This window comes from Notolepis coatsorum (assembly GCF_963971535.1).
Source record: "Notolepis coatsorum genome assembly, chromosome: 3".
Lineage (NCBI taxonomy): Eukaryota > Metazoa > Chordata > Actinopteri > Aulopiformes > Paralepididae > Notolepis > Notolepis coatsorum.
The window spans coordinates 22086053-22105084 of record NC_140167.1 but is presented as its reverse complement, the minus strand read 5'-3'; the positions used below and the strand labels follow the sequence as shown (position 1 = coordinate 22105084).

The following is a 19032-nucleotide window of genomic DNA, read 5'->3' as shown; positions in this document are numbered from 1 at the left end:
AGCTACATAGTGACGTCAACCCATGTGATAAAAAAATACACCATTAACTCTACAGGTGTTGCTATGACTTAAGTGTACATCTTAAGGGATTCACCACATACAAGTGGGTCATAGTAGCTTGGCAACAATTCCCTGTAACACTTAGTGCTTCACACCCAGGTAGGCGTTTGCTAGAGCCAATGACGTAAACAAGTTTCGCTTTGACCATGGAGAAGCACTCGTCGGAAAGGATAAACAAAAGATAGAATCAGGTGCAAGTTAAGAGTTTTCAAGATGTTCTCCATACTGGTAACTCAAGTCTACCTAAGCCATCTTAAAGTAGGTGCCCATTATCTGCATCTGTGTCAATAGTTTGTTAGCGTCCCCCATAGAGCTGTCTAGTGTTCTCCAGGCGGACTCTCTCGACAGAAGGTTCAAGTCGTTCAGCTGCTGCTGTGGACTGTTTGGCAACGGGGACACATCAAAAGCAGCAGTTGAAAGGCGGGGGGAGATATGTTTAGGAGTAGCCTGATGTGTAAGAGCTACCAGGTGCATCCTGTAGAAGCAGAACATGGCCCGTCTCTTCAGCAGCTCCGTTTAAAGTCATAGTCTGTCATTTTTCTTCACCCGGCACTTATCATAATGGTGAACCTTCTGTATAGGTGGTGTGTAGGAATGGCTACCTACTGCAAAACAGATCGTGAGCTTTCCTCATTGAAACGAAATGCGCAAGTTACCGCATGTTAGTTGGGTAGCTTGCAGCTAATGCTAGCAAGGTGTTTTTAGGGTAGCTAAAAGATATATACTATTTTCACACAATGCGTGCCTGGCAGAAAGAAAAAGAAAAAACATTCAAAATGTCAGTAGGCCTATGTGTATTTTCTTTAGGCTAGGAAACATTGGGAGAGAATGCTACCCTGTTCAGATGATATCGATCAGAACATTATGTGCGTTCAACTAAATCTGAAGGCAACATACGTTTTCAATCAACTCTGAAGGCAACATACATTTTCAGTCAACTCTAAGCATGATCAAATCAGACAAATGAGCTGCTAACTTTCCATAAAGGAAAGAGTCAGACGGTCCGTTGTGATGTGGGCCAGTGGAGAGACATGTAACCGGCATGATGGGTTTCCTATACAAACAAACTTGACACATGAACTTGATTCTCTCGTCCTTCCACTCTCTCCCTGCCTCTGCCTTCTCCTTCATCTCAAACCCATCCATCCATCTTCACCTTCCCTCACCGCCCCGGCCACTGGGGCTGAAATTGGATGCTACTGTATATTGCTCTCTCCTGCTACGTCCTGGGAACACTCTCACCCCTCCTGTCTACCTCCAACCCCTAGAGAGAGAGAGAGAGAGAGAGAGAGAGAGAGAGAGAGTGTAGGGGCCGTGGTTCGATTTCCCCTCTGCTTCTACATGACCCCCCACACACCACCACCGCCATCGTCGTTCCCCCCCCCCCCCCCCCCCCCCCCCCACACACACACACACAAAAACTACCTTCCCAGCGAATCTCGTCCCAAATGGGCCCCATCTAGATCTAGTGTCTCTCCTGGACGCTAGCCAGGAAAAACTGGTTGAGAGAAGGTGGGGTGGGGTAAAGGATGGAGTGGAAGAGAAGAAGAAAAAGAGAGATAAGAGAAAGGGTTGGGTCACAGTACACTGCACAAAACAAAGCAAAAGTCTCTTTGAGTTATGTATTCAATCTTGTATTGAGTCTCAATCTTATCTTCATACAACAAGTGAAGGGAAGAAAGAGATACTTATTCCAGTGTAAATAATTGTGTTTTACAGTTTCCTGAGTTCCACAAAGGATAGGAAGAAGCAGGGCTGGCGAGGGGAGCCCCCCCCCAAAGTCACTCATCAACCCAAAGACCTACTGTGCTAGAAAAACATCTATCTGGGACATATAGCCAAGAGATGTACAGACATCACTGCAAACGACAGCACTACCAACTACACCAGCCAGGAGAGAGAAATAACATTATCTCACACACACAGTGTGTGTGTGTGTGTGTGTGTGTGTGTGTGTGTGTGTGTGTGTGTGTGTGTGTGTGTGTGTGTGTGTGTGTGTGTGTGTGTGTGTGTGTGTGTGTGTGTGTGTGTGTGTGTGTGCGCGTGTGTGTGAGTGTGAGCGTATCAGTGGAGCGAAAACGGATAGCAGGCGGCCCCTGGTTATAAATGGAAGATGACTTCATCCCTGGCAATATACCACAAGGGAGCTGCACTCCACTCCACCCCCCCCCCCCCCTCTCTCTTCCTCATCTCTCCGTCACTCACCTTTCTTCCTCCACCACTCTGAAAGATTAGCCTCAATATCTCCCGACACATTTGAGTCATTGCTAACTCAAAGGCACCGTGGCAAGGGCACCTCTCACTCAAATCGAGAGGAGTGGAGTAACCTAGATGTCGCTTTTCGTGTTGGTTATGTGTGTGTGTGTGTGTGTGTGTGTACATGAACAAATGTGTCAAAAAGCCTACAGTTGACACTATCCCACACAACGTGATAATAACGTCACTGTTCTCACCACGCTGCGCGGCCTTCTGGAGTGGCCCGCTTCATGCCAAGACGCCCAGGCGCCATCCAATTCGCCAGCCTGCTTCCCCTTTACCCACTACAGTACAGACACACAGCTAACGGGGCGCACGCGGTACTACCCGTGATGGGAGTGCTGGGCTTTTAAAACACTCCTTTAAGAACGAATAATAAATGAGCCGAGGAGAAGAGAACCAGGGAGTAGTCTGCTATGAAATGTTGTTTTAAAATCTGTAGACAATTGAAAACACTTCAGGTGCTAGTGGTGTGCTACCTGTACGTCATTGCACGTGGTCGTTAGGATTATGGTAGAACACTGTAGAGCAAGGTAATCAAGGTCACCGGGATCATAGTAGAACACTAGAGCAAGGTAATCAAGGTCACCGGGATCATAGTAGAACACTAGAGCAAGGTAATCAAGGTCACCGGGATCATAGTAGAACACTGTAGAGCAAGGTAATCAAGATTGTTGGTTGTTGATTAGTTAGCAAGAGAAAATTGTTGTGCACTTTTTCATACTTCCTTATTTAGACATGCCGCTCCTTTACTGAAATACACACAGCGATGGGAAAGTTGACAACAGTCAAACATTTCCTCGTCATCCTTCGCGGATGCGGACGAATCCCGAGACCGATTCAAATGAGTTCAGATATATTTACAACAATACGACAGAGCCGTTGCCAGGTTCCGAGACGTCTCCTGTCAGTCGCGGGGCACGGGAACAAAGGCTGCTGCCAGACGCCGTCCCAACATGCATTTGGAGGAGCATCAAGGACCGGGTCGTTCACAGGAGCGGAGCGACTCTGCAACGTTATGGTTTCTGTAACGGATAACAGTAACTGGACTGCCTATTGTGGCTCCACATAAAAGGAAAGCAATTTTCTGTGTGTGTGTGTGTGTGTCCGTGCACCACTTGCATATACAACTGCTCGTCTTCTGAGCCCTTTCATGTCTCGGCTGACTTTTTAAAGTACCATTAAACTGTAGCGCACATGCATCATTACACAGTACTACAACCATGCTTTGGTTTGATTTGTGTGGGAAATGTAAAACTGGAATAAAGAAATAAACTCACCCGTATCTTTATAGTCCGTGTTTTCCCTCCGCAATTCTTTTTCAGCAGCATTTTCTGTGGGAGCAGAATTCAAACTCAATCAAAGAATATTCAGGTATTTTTTTTCTTTTACAGTATAGAACTGGGGAGTCAAGTCATTCACCTGGTTCCAGACAGATTTTGGCCTATGGTGTTTTACCATAGGAGTTTCTCAAGGTAGCCGGTTGATATGGTTTCAGCATCATTACATGAGATCTGTATTCTATTTTAACTCATGGGTACAAGACTGTGTACCTAATGCAGTTGAATCTATACTCGTTTCCATGGTAACTACTACAGTACCCATGTGCCTTGCCATTTTGAAGTCTCAAGCGAACGCTGCGGAGCTGAGAGGATGACGTTACGAAACCAAAATAGTCAAAACAACAGACAGAATACACTACTGGAATGATATGCTGATGATTGTCTGACCCGAGGTGGCTGCACAGTGTAGAGGCCTAAGCACTCACCTACCAGACCCAGAGACTGGGTTAAATTTCCCAGCAGCGGTACCTCCGGCTTGGTCGTCCCTATGAACACAATTGGCAGTGTTCGTGGGTGTGAGTCCTGGTCGTTGCAAACAGCGACTCCTACTGGCCAGTTCAGTGGGGAGGGGATCTGGGGGAAATAGTGCGAACCTCTGCATGTGTGAAAAGAAGCGACTGGCGACTCCACATGTATTGGAGGAGTCATGTGGTGGTCTACTACACCCTCCACAGACCGACAGTAGGGCAGTGCAACAACCAGGAAGGCAATTGGCATAATGGGATGAGGGAAAAGGTAAAAAATATATAAAAATAAATGCCGTAGTTTTCACGTTTTGTGCCTTTTATTCATGGTTTCTATGAAAACACAGATGGAGGTGAATGCTGAGATGGAGAGAATGACGAGGGATACAAACGTCGGAGTGGTTGTGCTCTTGTGATTGGTCGTAAAAAGATTGCCAAGGCTTATGGCTATTGTAGTAGTTACCATGGAAATGAGTAAAGATTACAATATAAAACACGTTTTCTCAAAGATGAAGTTAAAACATGTATCTTCATTGGTTCTAACAGTATACAAATTATATAATCTATAACTCTTAAATATAAAGATTATGAACCTACACAATACAGTTTGGCTGTAATATTCCCGCAGGTCTACACATGTCTACCTTGTGACATTCTCAAAACGTACAATAATTGCATTTATAACTCAGGGAACATCACTCTTCACATTTGATACAAAATACATAAATAACAAACACTGCATTAAGATGCCTGGCTTATGTCCATAACCTTCTATTGAGAATAATCAAAAACACATGATCAAAATCACATGTATATTTCAACACCTGCGTAATGCGTATCTCTTTACATGGGCCGCGGGCCACAAGGGGACTGAAGAACCGAGGCATTGGAAGTCAATTAACGCTGAATCAGGAGACTGGGTTAAAGGACGGAGGGAACCGAAAATCCAGCTGTCTCACTAAAGCTAAACACGCAGCCAATGAGGCTTATGTAATATCCTGTCTCCCACTTCCCTGTCTTAATGTCCACGCGACTCCAACCATTCTCATAAACAGTGGGGGGTGGAGGGAAACCTTCACAATCAAGGAATTGTCTCGGCTGTGGGGGGGGGGCAGCTTCAGAGGGGGGCTGGGTGGCGGGGGGTTGGGGTGGAAACACAAGACCCCTGCTGTCAAGGACTGGGATTGGGAGAGTTGGGGAGGACTTGCGCCCCCACTCACCCCCATCTCTCTGCGCCCCCACCCACCCCCATCTCTCTTCTAACAACGGTTTCTCTTCTAACAACGGTCGTATAGTCCCTGAGTTTGGTGCATCTCATTAAAGTATCCTTCGTAGTCTGAAGTATGAGTTTAAACGCTTAATATTCCATCTGCGACACTTGGAAGTAGCAAGAACCTGCCCGAGATCAATATGTAAAAAATTTCCAAATGATGGATAGTAGTGGGTTATGACTCCAATTTGGGGTTCTATTGTCTTAGGGTTCCATTGTCTTTGGGGGGTCCAGACAATATCTTTTCATCCTTTTTTTGTGCCAGTGTCACAAAATTATTTCGGAAGCAATCAGCAAAGAAAAAAAAAAAAGAAAAAAGACATCTGGCCCCAGACAATACAATGGCAGTGCCACATCTGAGTAATTGGGCAAGGATTAGCATGTATGCAGGATTAGCAAGAGACTGACAGAAAGTATATCACCCGGCTGGTTGGTTGGTTGGTTGGTTGGCCTGCATGTATGCTGGTCACACACAGCGCACGGTTGGGGCTGGGCGATATGAAAAAAAATAAAATGAAGATAATGAGAGGGATTTATTTCTCTAACATTACAGCTAACTCACTACCCTGAGTATCATCCCCTCTGCTCTCCACTCGCTCCCCGCTGACTGTGGAATTAAGTTCCAAATTAAAGGGTTTCATTCGAAAGCGTCAGGATATCCTTTTTGGATAAACATGCTAATTGCTCCGATACTGTATATCAATTAGATCGATTATATCCTCTAATGATGTATTATATGATATAACTATTATATAACTATTTTATATGCAACCGTCTAATGATAGCCAACGTTATAACTTTCAATAATACTGAATTAGTGAGTTTTACTTGACTACCAGTGATCCTTTTGCTGTGATATAGCTGTAATATCTTTCAGATGACGGATAATGAATTTTGGGTGGAAAAAAATTAAATTATGGAGACGGTCCATGGTGTGGACTCCTGATTTGTGTCGTGGAGGTTGACCAGCTAAAGGGTTAATGGCAGAATGGAGCATTATCTACAGACCTACCTCTCTAGGCCCCCCTATTGTATTACCACTAACACCTCCCATTCCACTGAGTGCACACACACACACACACACACACACACACACACACACACACATACACACATACCCACATATACACACATTAAGACACACTGCAACAACAACATACTTAGCCATACAATGTTTACATGCATGGGAAGTAAATCTTTTTTTTTTTTTAAAGACAGACAGACAGACAGACAGACAGACAGACAGACAGACAGACACACAAGTGCTTCCATCTAATTATTATTCCCTCTCCTTTTCACCCCTGTCATTGCTGCCCACTGTCCCCCATCATCTGTTCCCTCCCCTCTAAAAATTGGACATATGGACCCCTGAAACACCCACAGTCAGTCCCTCAACACACACACACATACACACACACACACACACAGGCCCCTGTCCCCATCTACGGCCAACAACACAACACACGTCTATTGGATTTTAACGATCAGTGAACCGGGCCTCTCCGTGACTCATTAGTGCTGGACTTTTCTCCTGTTGTTTATTTAATCCTCTCTCTCTCTCTCCCTCCCTCTCCCCCCCCCCTCTCTCTCTCCCTCTCTCCTCCTGCCTCCTCCCCTCCGTCGCTCGCTCCTCGCCAGGCTTTTGTGAGGAAACCAGGGCAGACATCTGCCGTCCGCGCCTCCTTTCTCCTTCATCTGTCTCCAGCCAGCCAGACCACCGTGGTGGCAAGCGTCCGGCCGTGTAGGAGGAGAGACAGGGGGCCACTTTGCGTGTGTGCATGTGCATGTGTGTATGTGTGCGTGCGTGTGTATGCTTTTGCTCAAAAGTCCGTACTAGGATAGAAAGATGGTAAAACATCCTTCCTAGTGGGGAGACCTTAGGTCCTACAAAATAATAATAACGTGTATTATTATTATTAGGTCTTATTATTGTTATTATTGTATTATTATTATTATTATTATTATTATTATTATTATTATTATTATTATTATTATTATTATTATTATTATTATTATTATTATTATTATTATTATTAATAATATTATTATTATTATTATTATTATTATTATTATTATTATTATTATTATTATTAGGTCTAGGGTTAGGTTTTGAATTATGATTAGGTTAAAGTTAGGCTTTAGTCCTATTCACACATCTGACAATATTAGTCCCGTGTGAATCGGCATCTCAGTATTTTGGGGTCATTTGTTTTTGGTAGTGTATTAGTCAAATCAATACAGGAAGGTTTTAAATGCATTTTGAGTGCAAATACCAAATCAAGCTGCTGCACCTGAGCATGGAGATCGATAGGCCTACAGTTCCTTCTTGAAAAATACATTTGCATCAATAGTCGCTGCACATACTGTAACTGTTATCCAGTTCATTATTCTTCCCCTGCCGTATATTGAAATACTTGCATGATTCCATCTTTGCATCAGGCGGTGCATTTGCAGTGCAAACCTTAGTCTGAGGTGCCATTTGAAATAATGTTTGATCACACACTCCTAGTCAAAACTATGGCCGTGTTTAAGTTCAATCTCTGGACACCTTTGTAAAATCTTATCCCGTACGAATCTGGAAATCTTTCTATTACCATGGGTCTCTGCTAATCCCGTGTGAATAGGGCTTCAGGGAGTGAATGTCAATGAAATGTGCCCTCAAGTATAGCAAAACATAAGGTGTGTGTGTGTGTGTGTGTGTGTGTGTGTGTGTGTGTGTGTGTGTGTGTGTGTGTGTGTGTGTGTGTGTGTGTGTGTGACGTGTGTGTGTGTGTGTGTGTGTGTGTGTGTGTGTGTGTGTGTGTGTGTGTGTGTGTGTGTGTGTGTGTGTGTGTGTGTGTGTGTGTGTGTGTGTGTGATTGTACAAGCATAGCCTGACTGGTAGTACAAAGGTCCGCCTCATGCAGGCCCTAGTGCTTTGTACTGTACTTTATACAATTTTACTGATGTACACATTATCCAATTGGCTACGTGCCCTGAGGTATCTTTTACTGCTAATGAAATGTACTTCAAAATGGTGCTTAAAGGGGGGGAAGCCATTAAAAATGGAAAGAATATTTTTGGGACATCTAAAGCCCTGGCACCCAGGTAAGAGCTTTCACTTGGTCCAAAGAGAATGTGGTTAATGAGAGAGACTGAGCGATGAGTGACGTCACTGACAGTAGCAACTAACTAAGGCGGTACATATCCAGTGAGCAAGAGAAACTACACTAATATCTTGCTACTCAAAATAATATTTCATCTTCTAATACACTAATGATGATGTGATGTGATGTGACACAACACAATACAATAATGATACGATATACTGTAAACAAGTGAGTTAGCACTTTATAGGCTTGGAAGGGCATGCAGTTGTTAAGTGTGTGGATGACAAAGATGTAGTGGAATGGAAGCATTATGGTCCCTAAAATGTACTTGTGTAAAGTACAAATACTTCAGAACGGTACTGGAGTACAGTACTTAGTAGGTAAAGGTACTTAGTTACTTCCCTTGCAGCAGTACTGACCTGTTGCATTTTCTCCAAGTCCAGACTAGGCCGGCCTGCTTCTCCTCCATAGCTGTGACGGTACTTCCTGTAAGGGGCGGCCGACTGGTCAAAGTGGGTTAGGATGATGGGCCGGGCCACCGGCTGCACCACTTGGAGCTGAAAGCGCATGGGGGGCGGTGGCTTGAGGCTGTGCGGCGGGCTGGAGCTGAAGAGCACGGGGCTGGGGGAGACGGCCAGGCGAGCCACAGGCTCCACTAGCGGCCTGGCGGAGGCCGACGGCGAACCACAGCCGCACAGGTCCCGCACCTCGTCGTCGCTGGAGGCGCTGCTGTGGTGGTCGCCGTGGCGATGGTGAAGCGTTGCCGACGCCCACTTCCTGCTGTCGCCGCGGCTGATGCGCTCGAGTTCTTCCTCCGAGGAGTGTCGGTCCAGCGTGGGGTCTAGGAGGAGGCGGAGGCGGCGGAGGCGGGCCGGGGAGAGGGGGCCCTGGTTGTGCTGCTGGCTGGTGGCCAGGGGGGTGAGGGCGCAGTTCCTCCACCTCTCTGAGGGAAGGAATGAACAGCGAGGTTTAGAGGAAGAGTAGTAGGAGTAGGTCTGCCCTTCAAAGGCAAACAGTAACTTTGCCAGTAGTGATACCGAGAAACATGACTTCAAAGTGTATCTCCTGTCCCATATAATATAGGAATATTAAATCAACGTTTGTGCCAACGATACCTAGGAAGATTCATTATTGTCATTATTCACGCAGTTACTAACATTTGCCTTTGTAATGCTTTGTAAAATTAAGCCCCAAATGTTATAACCATTTTTGAATAGAAATAAAGTATAAAAGTAAAAGTATAAAAAATAAAGTATAGTATACACTATGCACAATACTGACAAACTGCTTTTGATTCTGCTGATGACTTGACTTGATAAAAACAGGTAGGCTATGCCAGTATTTGGCTCCATAGAATGGTGCAAAAAAAGAAAAGGTATGAATGAAAAGGCATTTGGAAACATACTTGTTGCAAATGTCAGGAATCACAAGTATGTACAGTATATATACTAGTAACGTTCTACCGATGCTACCAAATGAGGTGAATGAGTTGGCATATTTGGTGATTGAATGAACAACCGCAGTACGTCTTGCTCCTTGCGCGAAGCCGCGTCAGCCCTCGTACCGTGAGTGTGCCTGATGTGTCTGAATGTGACTGATGATGTCGCCACCAAATAACACATACGTGTTTCTCCTTTTGAAAAGAGACAGGATTCCCTGTTATTCAGTTGGCAGGTCGGCCGAGGGCACATACCTCTGTCGATCTGTGCAAGCTCCTGGTTCTCGCCCTCTGAGTCATCGCTCTCCCCACCCTCTCCACTGCCATGGTAGGAAATCTGGAAAAAGGGTTTTGAGGTTATAGACGGTTTCAGGCGACGGCTCGGATCCAAGTTTATTTCCCTGTTGCAGTGTTTGCTGATTTCAATAGCTGACAGGACGTTTTGCAACCCTCTGTAGGCGCTTTCTGTTGGTGGAAAGCTTGGTGCGTTGCTAGGCAACAACTACGACTACAGTTGGGTTGCTGAATATTTATGAATACATATTTATTTTAGGTTTCATCACACAGGCCCTTTTGAAGAAAATAGCAAATAGGAAGAATACAACCATTCTTCAAAGACTCAAAGGGCCGTCCTGCTGACCCAATTACAACTCAGTTATAAAGGATCATACTATACCTAAGATTTATATCAGGTTCACCTAATGGAAAGGCAAGACATAAATCTTTGCTTAGTACATTGCTAGGCAATAGCTACGGCGACAGTGGACTTCCTGTTGGGTTTGTTGCTGTTTGCCAATAGCAACACATGGTGAACAATAATTAGGTTTAGCTAGATAACACCCCTTTTGTCTATCTGGAAGGCCCATGTAATATTGTCATGAGTATTGTTGTTTTTCCGTCAACAGTGGTCTGTCAGGACATTACTTCCACACCGTCATGACAGTGGACCAGAACGGAATGAGTTTGTTCTTATCGTCGAGTTCAAAACTGTAAGTCAAAAATGCCACAAGGCAGCCTCCATCAAACTAACAATGACAAGCCTTATTGTGGTGGAGAGACATAACAGGCCTCCCCCCTTTTCCCCATATTCATAAAAACAGGTTTGGCTCAGGAAAAACTGGTCAATCGAAGATTATATTTCAGGTTTCATATTGTACCTTTATCACACAGACCCCAAATAGCAATGAAGAAGAATACAAGCATGTTTTAAAGACTCAAAAGATACAAGATTTATATCAGGTGCACATAATGAAAGACCGGACATAAATCTTCACTTTGCCATTATGCCAACACAAAGACAGAGCAGCTAGTGCTGTAAACAGAAGGCCACTGGTAACTCCTCTACTAAGAGACGGGTTACAATTTTACCAGTAGAAAGATGTTAAATGTGAGTGTGTGTGTTCAATCTTACATGTGAATTTGGAATTTTGAGAACTGAGCATTCTAATAATGATGTCACAGTGGCTACTGGCCATTGAAAGCCAACATTTGGGGACATTTCTTATTTGCCATCTACCCCGGAGTTAGACAAGCAGTACATACCCTTTTCTTCTCTGTGCATGCAGTAGGAGTAGAAAGTAGAGATGTTCCGATACCATTTTTCCCTTTCTGATCCGATTCCGATACCTAAGCTTTGGGTATCGGCCGATACCGATATTTATCCGATACCAGTGCATAATTTTTTTTTTTTTTTTATTATATAAATTATAATTTTTTATTTTTATTTTTTTTTTCAGATACTGTTATACTGTTTTTTAGTAATAACTAGAACGTATAGTATTTATTCAACAACAGGTGATTGTATAGATTTGTATTAGTATCATTAATCAATGAGTATGGGCTGCAGCACTGCAGATATACCCTACTCCAATGATCCACACGGACATTAAACGGTGTTGCACTCGCTACTCAGTGGCTCTGCAGATATACCCTATTCAGTCTGTAAGCTAGTGGCAGATAGAACGTTCATGTTGTGATTTTTGATGCAAAATAAATATTCAACATTCTCTTTTGAAACTCCGCCTCAGACTCTTATCCTTTGGCACTTGCTGTACTTTGCTTGCAGGTCTGCAGCCATTATTGCTGGATTATGTGAATAGCACCAACTTTAGACACGGTAACGTTATCAAGCTAAGCTAACTGACCTAGCTCGTCTTCCCGAATTGACATTAAGATAACGTTAGTAATAGTCAGCTAACGCTAGTCCGTAGCTACTTAACTTAAATACAATTCACCGTGGGTGCATTATTGTTGATAGACGGTCACGGACAGTGTTAGGTCCTGGAGAAAGGACAGGCGATCATCTGATTTGATGTAACGTTAAAAGCGGATGTTGTTCCAACTAGCTATCTTTCCAGCTAATGCTATCATAACACCAGCCAAACACATCCCGATTCCCGTCCGAGCTCCCCGTCACACCGCACTGTCGGGGACAATGGAATTTAAGAAAGTGTATCTGCTGTTAAAATGACACAGCATCACACTTTAAAACATGTTCATTTTATAATCCTCACTCTCCGCAGGACTCGGCAGGAGATAAATTACATCATGGGATCGGAGGCTAGAATTTACGTGTACTCGCCGATACCGATACCAGCATTTTAGGCAGTATCGGCGGCATTTCCGATACCAGTATCGGTATCGGAACAACTCTAGTAGAAAGACCCGCACCGTTAGCCTAGCTTAGTGCCATTCACTGGAAGTAGGTTCATCCAGCTAGCCTAGTTCCCAACAGTCATGAAATACACTCCAAAACTTTCCTGTAAACATGTTGTGACCTGTGACTTGTATTTACCACGTGGAGAAATACTCATTTTAAATTAGACATTTACTCTGAACTATTTTTTGCCGAACCACTGCTGCCTGCCTGGTCGCAGTGATTTCACGCATCACCTGAAAAGCCCTGTTTGATATCCACTTCACTCAATGAAAGCGTGTTTCCTGGTTAACAGAGCTTTTCAGGTGATGCGTGAAATCACTGCGCCCGGGGAGCAATGGTTCGTCAAAAAAGAATTCTGAGTATGTATCTGCTTAGAAAACGTAAATGTCTAATTTAAAATGAGTATTTCTCCATGTGGTAAATACACAGGTCACAACATGTTTACAGGAAAGTTTTTGGAGTTGTATTTGGAGTGTATTTCCTGACTGTTGGGAACTAGGCTAGCTGGATGAACCTACTTCCAGTGAATGGCACTAAGCTAGGCTAACGGTGCGGGTCTTCCTACTCCTACTGCATGCACAGAGAAGAAAAGGGTCTGTACTGCTTGTCTAACTCCGGGGTAGATGGCAAATAAGCTAATTTCGCCAAAAGTTGGCGTGTTCCTTTAAAAACCCATTGTGTTTATGACAGCAGCTGTATGCTAACTGTTGACTGTACTTCCCTTGTTGGCAACCTGAACCAGACTGCCCCTTTAAAACGAAATCAATTCCTTGTCTACAGCAGCAGCAATGACAACCACAATGCAGAAACACAGCAGATTGCAACGCTAAGAGTTAAGTAATGTGCCTCACACTCGGTAATTACCGCACTGAGGCCAGGCAGAGCAGCTGCCATCTGGACTCGTGCGTGTGCGCGTGTGGGTATGTGTGTGTGTGTGTGTGCGCTGTTCACACACCCTCCTCCCTCCAACAAACACACATGCACACGCCTCCTCTTCCTTCTGAGACACTTCAAAACGAGGGAGGAGAGAGAGAGAGAGAGAGAGAGAGAGAGAGAGAGAGAGAGAGAGAGAGAGAGAGAGAGAGAGAGAGAGAGAGAGAGAGAGAAACATGAGGCCTGAATGCTCAACAAGGCCAGACTCCATCTATTCAATGTGAATTCTAACTGTATTGTTGGACAAAGAGTTCCTCTGCCTGCCACATGTCACACTGTGGGGAGATTTCCTTCATGGAGGGAAGGGTACAAAGCCACAGGAAATGATACACAATTATATATGTTTTACATTGTACCAAAAATGGTCTCGTGTTTTAAGGCGAACTGAAATCATGTCTACGCTTTCTGAGGCAAAACCATGTCTCCCATATCATGGGTGTGTACAGTATGTTCCAGTTTGAGCCAAAGCTGAGCAATGGGAAACATCAATATTTCTACAGTATTTTGATGTGAAGTAACATGTTTCTTTTTCAGTCTGATGATGTTGGCTCAAGGGGAACTTCATCGATAAGCAGGCTGTGGGCTGTTTCTACAGTTCATGTCTATACTGTATATGGGGTGCAACGTCACCAGCTAACTTGTATCAGTCAGCATTGTGCCACAAAAGTTAATTGTGTAAAAACAAAACCATTAATCACATGTTTAACACTACCGGCAACCATAGACAGAGGGTTGGGTACCTTTCACATTTGAACCGATACCGGTACCGGTACCTGTGAATCGATACCGGTACCCAGCGGTACCTTTTTTCGGTACTTTAGTCTCTAAAAATGTAATCTACCTACCTCAGTTGTAAAAAAAATAAATCAAAACTTCAAATAACCACACTTTCGACCGTTTTCGGCTTGCCATTGCCCCGACTGCTTTGTTGTTGAATCAAGTCAAAAGTTAACCTAAGTGTATATTGTTCGTGTGAACGTTGACGTGAACGTGCGGCACACTTCATAGGTTTCGTTTCGTGGTAAACTAAACATTGACGTCGTCAAAAAAATCAATAAAAAAAGAAATAAGGAAAAACATTTTTTTTTTTTTTTTTTTCCTTCTTTTTTCCGTTTTTCTCCCATCCCAATGTTAGTCGTTATGCCAATTCTCAATCCCCTTCCTGGTCGTTGCGCACTCTACCCCCTACCGTCGGTCAGGGAGGGCGGAGACTATCACATGCTTCCTCCGACACACTTGTAGCCAGCCCACCGCTTCTTTTTCATCTGGCAGCGCGGACTCTCACTGGGAGAGTGTAACGTGTGGAAGGTCACACTACCTCTCTTAGATCCTTCCCTCGCTGTGCAGGCGCCCCGACCGAACTGTAGGAGTCGCTGAATACAACGACCAGGACCCACCCTCGTCGGGTTTCCCACCCTCTAACACTGCCAATTGTGTTAGTATGGACGGTCGGCCAACCCGGAAGCACCACAGCTGGATTCGATCCCACTGTCTCTGTGGTGGTAGACAGACGCTTAGTCCGCTGCACTACCCGGCCGCCCAACATTTCTTTTTTTTACAGTACCGAAATGTGACACAGACGGATCACACGTGAATCGGTACTCGGTAGTACCGACGTGATTCGGTAGGTACCTTTAAAAGTACCTAATTCGGTACCCATCCCAGACAGTACAGTAGTACATGTCAGTAGTAGGAGCCCAACAGCAAGTTTAGGGAACAACTGTATGGACCGCATTACATTGACTGGCTGAGCTCCCGATACAAGGACTAACACTAGACAACAGGTAGATACAAGGACTAACGCTAGACAGGTGGATATGAGTTTTTACTGCATTCGCTGTATTTTGTGGCTATAAATCAGGGGCGGATTTAGGATTGTAGGAGATCCGGGGCTTAGCCCAGATAGGTGTGTGAACCGATGTCACAATTTTTTTTTTACTTCGACACCACAACCTTTAACTTAAAGGCACTAGAGAACACTTAAATTCACACCCTTTAATTAATGAAGCAAACAATAATAATAAAAATAATAATAATAATAATAATAATAATAATAATAATAATAATAATAATAATAATAATAATAATAATAATAATAATAATAATAATAATAATAATAATAATAATAATACACTATATTTGTATAGCACCTTTCATACAAGAATTGCAGCTCAAAGTGCTTCACAGCAGTAAAAAAAGACAGGTATAAAATGAGCACAACATTGGCAGATCAAGAGCAATGCATAAAGTGCAGACATAAAGCATAAAATAGATAGCAGCAAAATAGACAAAGTCAAGGTAAGACATAGAACATTAACACTTTCGCGGCCACTGGGATGAGTCTAATTAATCTCAAGAGGACCGGGAAATGTAAACAGACGTGGGGCTGTTTGTAGAGCTAAATCTATACTTCATAGTATTGCTATATGTCCATTCTCATTGTGAATTGAGACCATAAAACCGTCCCTTCAAAATGGCTTAAAGAAGAAATTCATCAATACGTTCTCATTTTATAGCGCCGTGAATATAAGCATTATACCGGATTTGGTCTAGTATATTTCCTGGAAGCCGAGATAATGGGCTAATAGCTAATAACGTTAAATCCAATGGCATTTCGGTTATAGATACGCTCCAGTTAAAACTCAAACTGCATATGATCGGCACGATCCTCACGCATGTATGCATGAAAGGGGGGGGGGGGCGGGGGACGTCGTTTCTGATTATTGATTACCAATAACCGCGTTAGCCTCATTAGCCTCATAGGCCGAACGCCTGGATGGCTATCAAAACAAGGCCCGATCGGGATGTACTTTACGTGAAAAAGATCCCCCTGAGCATTTCCCCGTTATCGATCGCCATCTGTTAGATCGATATGTCCATTGGCTGATGATAAATCCCCTTATTGCATGGTGAAATCTGCGATGCAAAACGTAATCCAAGCTACAGGCTGCAGATCCAGAATAGAGCTAACATAAAACTCCATTGAACACTGCATTATCGCGATAGCGCCCCTAAGAGGATCTGGCCGGTATTGCACCTTCTCGAATTCAAAGAGTAGGGTAAATCTGCAGTGCCGCTCGGCGACCTTGAATAGGTTATTAAAATGGAATAAAAGCAATAACAACTTGCCACGGATCTCCGTTGTTCGTCCCCATTGTGTTAAATCACATCGTTTTTCATATTAGGATCTAAGATCTAGGGTTAACTCGCCGAACGTTGAGCGCCAGGACCCCCGAAAACCAGAGTATAGTCGGGTTTTCATCGTTGTTTCTTTTATTTGATATTTCCATTCATAAAGACATGCCGGCAGCCTGTGTTATCACTGGGGATGGGTCTGAGATCTCAAAAGTCCAATACCGCCACCTAACGCCTTGCGGCCGCTATTGCACTCCATTTGAAACGATGTGGCTTGGTGTCTGGGCCGAGCTGCGGCCTGCGGGCGGGGTCTAACTACTCGGTCAAGCCAAACGCTTATAACGCATGCATCGACGGGGGTCGGGTTCATGTTCAATGCTGGATTACGTTGGCACCTTGATCGACATCAGTACTTGGAATGGAGATCAGATAATTGGAATATTCTTTTCGGGACAGATCCTGGTCAAGGTAAGGACTATATGGTATCAATATTGCGTTGATCCAAAAATTCCTTCATGCTGATCGGGGCGTGTCTGTGTGGCGTGTTCCGTTGGTAGCGATCAAAGCACGGAGGGGCGCCCCCCCCTTCATGCATCCATGATGAAACATAATACCGATAATCTAAATTTGATTTGAGAACAGTAGCTAGTCCAGGGAAGAAACGATAACGCGTTTACTAGAATACACCTTGCCGTTGCCGGCCATTACGAAGCATTTTGGAAATGACACCAGACCACCCTGAAACTACACTCATATTCACAACGGTATAAAACGGAAATGTATGGATGGAAGAATTATCTGTTTTTTGCATCTTGACCGGAAGAAACTCAATGACAATCGACTATATTATTAGATCCATAGCTATAATATATAATATAGCTTTAGGCCTGCAAACACAGCCACGTATCCCCATGTTAAAAGGCGCTGGCCTTTCAACAGTAACAGTACTTTTTACAGTACTTCCACTTTCATCTGGCGCTGAAAGTGTTAATAGGCGTCTTTGTTTACGGTTTGATTATCACTGACACTGATACAAAGTAAAATAGTGCAGTGCAATAAAATAGTTAGTAAAATAGAATAAAATAATGCAATAGTGCATTGCAATAAAATAGTTATCATCGTATTTTTTCAGGAGGCCGGTTAGGAGTGCATTACAGTAGTCAAGTCGGCTTGAGATAAAAGCATGGATCTGGTTTTCAGCGTCCTTTTGATTTATAAATGGCCGTACTTTAGCTATGTTTCTAAGGTGGAAGAATTATGTTTTTGTCAACTTGTTGATTCTGATTTAAAGCTTAGGTCTGAGTCTACCATAACACCAAGACTTAACTCACTCAAATACAGTTAGCAGCTTGATAGACTACAGATGGAAATTAGCTTCTGCTAAATCTGGTGCAAACATATTTTCATGTAACAATGATTAATTGTCCAAAAAAGTAGATTCGGGGCTTTTCAGAAAACATTCAGGGCTTGAGCCCAAGTAGCCACCCCCTAGCCCCGCCCCTGCTATAAATGGTTTACATTGGTAATGTTTGGAAACACCTAGCCTACATTCTGCTCTATGATGAGGTAAATAATGTGTGATGTCGTAGAACAGCACCCTCGAGGTAAAAGAGCCCTGTATTACATTGTGTTTACCGGTAAGTGTCATGATGACTGTCAAATTCAGGGATATCCCAACTTGTACTGCACACCTGGACTGAATCATCTCCATCATCTCAATGATGTCACCACATACCAGCACACCACCCTCACAGGGTGTTGATAGCATCTTCAGAAAACATGCCACCTCTGTGTGTGTGTGTGTGCGTGCGTGCGTGCGTGTGTGCGTGCGCGTGACTGCGTGTGTGTGTGTATGCGATTCAATTTTAAGGCCTGTCACTACACTCACAACATCAGTGTACCACCATAGGATTTTATCTGCTAGCGACTGAATTCCAGTCTGTGATGCATAGTTGGCATAGTTCACGTGAATGCTCGGTCTTGCTCCTCAGACGTTTTTGGGTTTAAGAGATGGTCCTACCACTGAACAAACAGGAGTGCATTTCTGAAAGAAACTTTACACAATGAATATGCACAGAAAATAAACAATATTTTGTATTTTTTCTCAGTGGATTAAGTCAGAATAAAATGTTCTGTTTCAATGTGATGGATAACTAACTTAAATAGTTAATTTACAGAGGGGTTTTTCTATCATGAGTTATTTAAAAATAATAATTATGTATAGAATTTTTCACTATAGGAAAATTACTAAATAAAATGAATAATTACTGTAATTTAGCAGCTATTTTTGTTAAATCATTGAGCACCGATCACAATGATAGTCGGATTAACTCGCCATCGCTTGAGCGCCAATCATGAGTATAGTCAGGTTTTAATCGTTATTTC

At 43.5% G+C, this 19032-nt stretch overlaps 1 protein-coding gene across 2 annotated transcripts in view; it reads right to left on the bottom strand.

The window, feature by feature from the left end:
• Nucleotides 1–19032, bottom strand: part of LOC311225332 (uncharacterized protein) — a 39816-nt gene that overhangs the window by 3711 nt on the left and 17073 nt on the right. The window contains exons 2-5 of one of the 2 annotated variants that reach the window (XM_084310567.1): nucleotides 10176–10257; nucleotides 8902–9425; nucleotides 5802–5882; nucleotides 3597–3650 (exon numbers count right to left, since the gene is read on the bottom strand). In XM_084310567.1, the coding sequence (XP_084166693.1) occupies nucleotides 3597–3650; nucleotides 5802–5882; nucleotides 8902–9425; nucleotides 10176–10257 (741 nt within the window). The remainder of the gene's footprint in view (nucleotides 1–3596; nucleotides 3651–5801; nucleotides 5883–8901; nucleotides 9426–10175; nucleotides 10258–19032) is intronic. The other variant, XM_084310568.1, reaches the window with a different exon arrangement.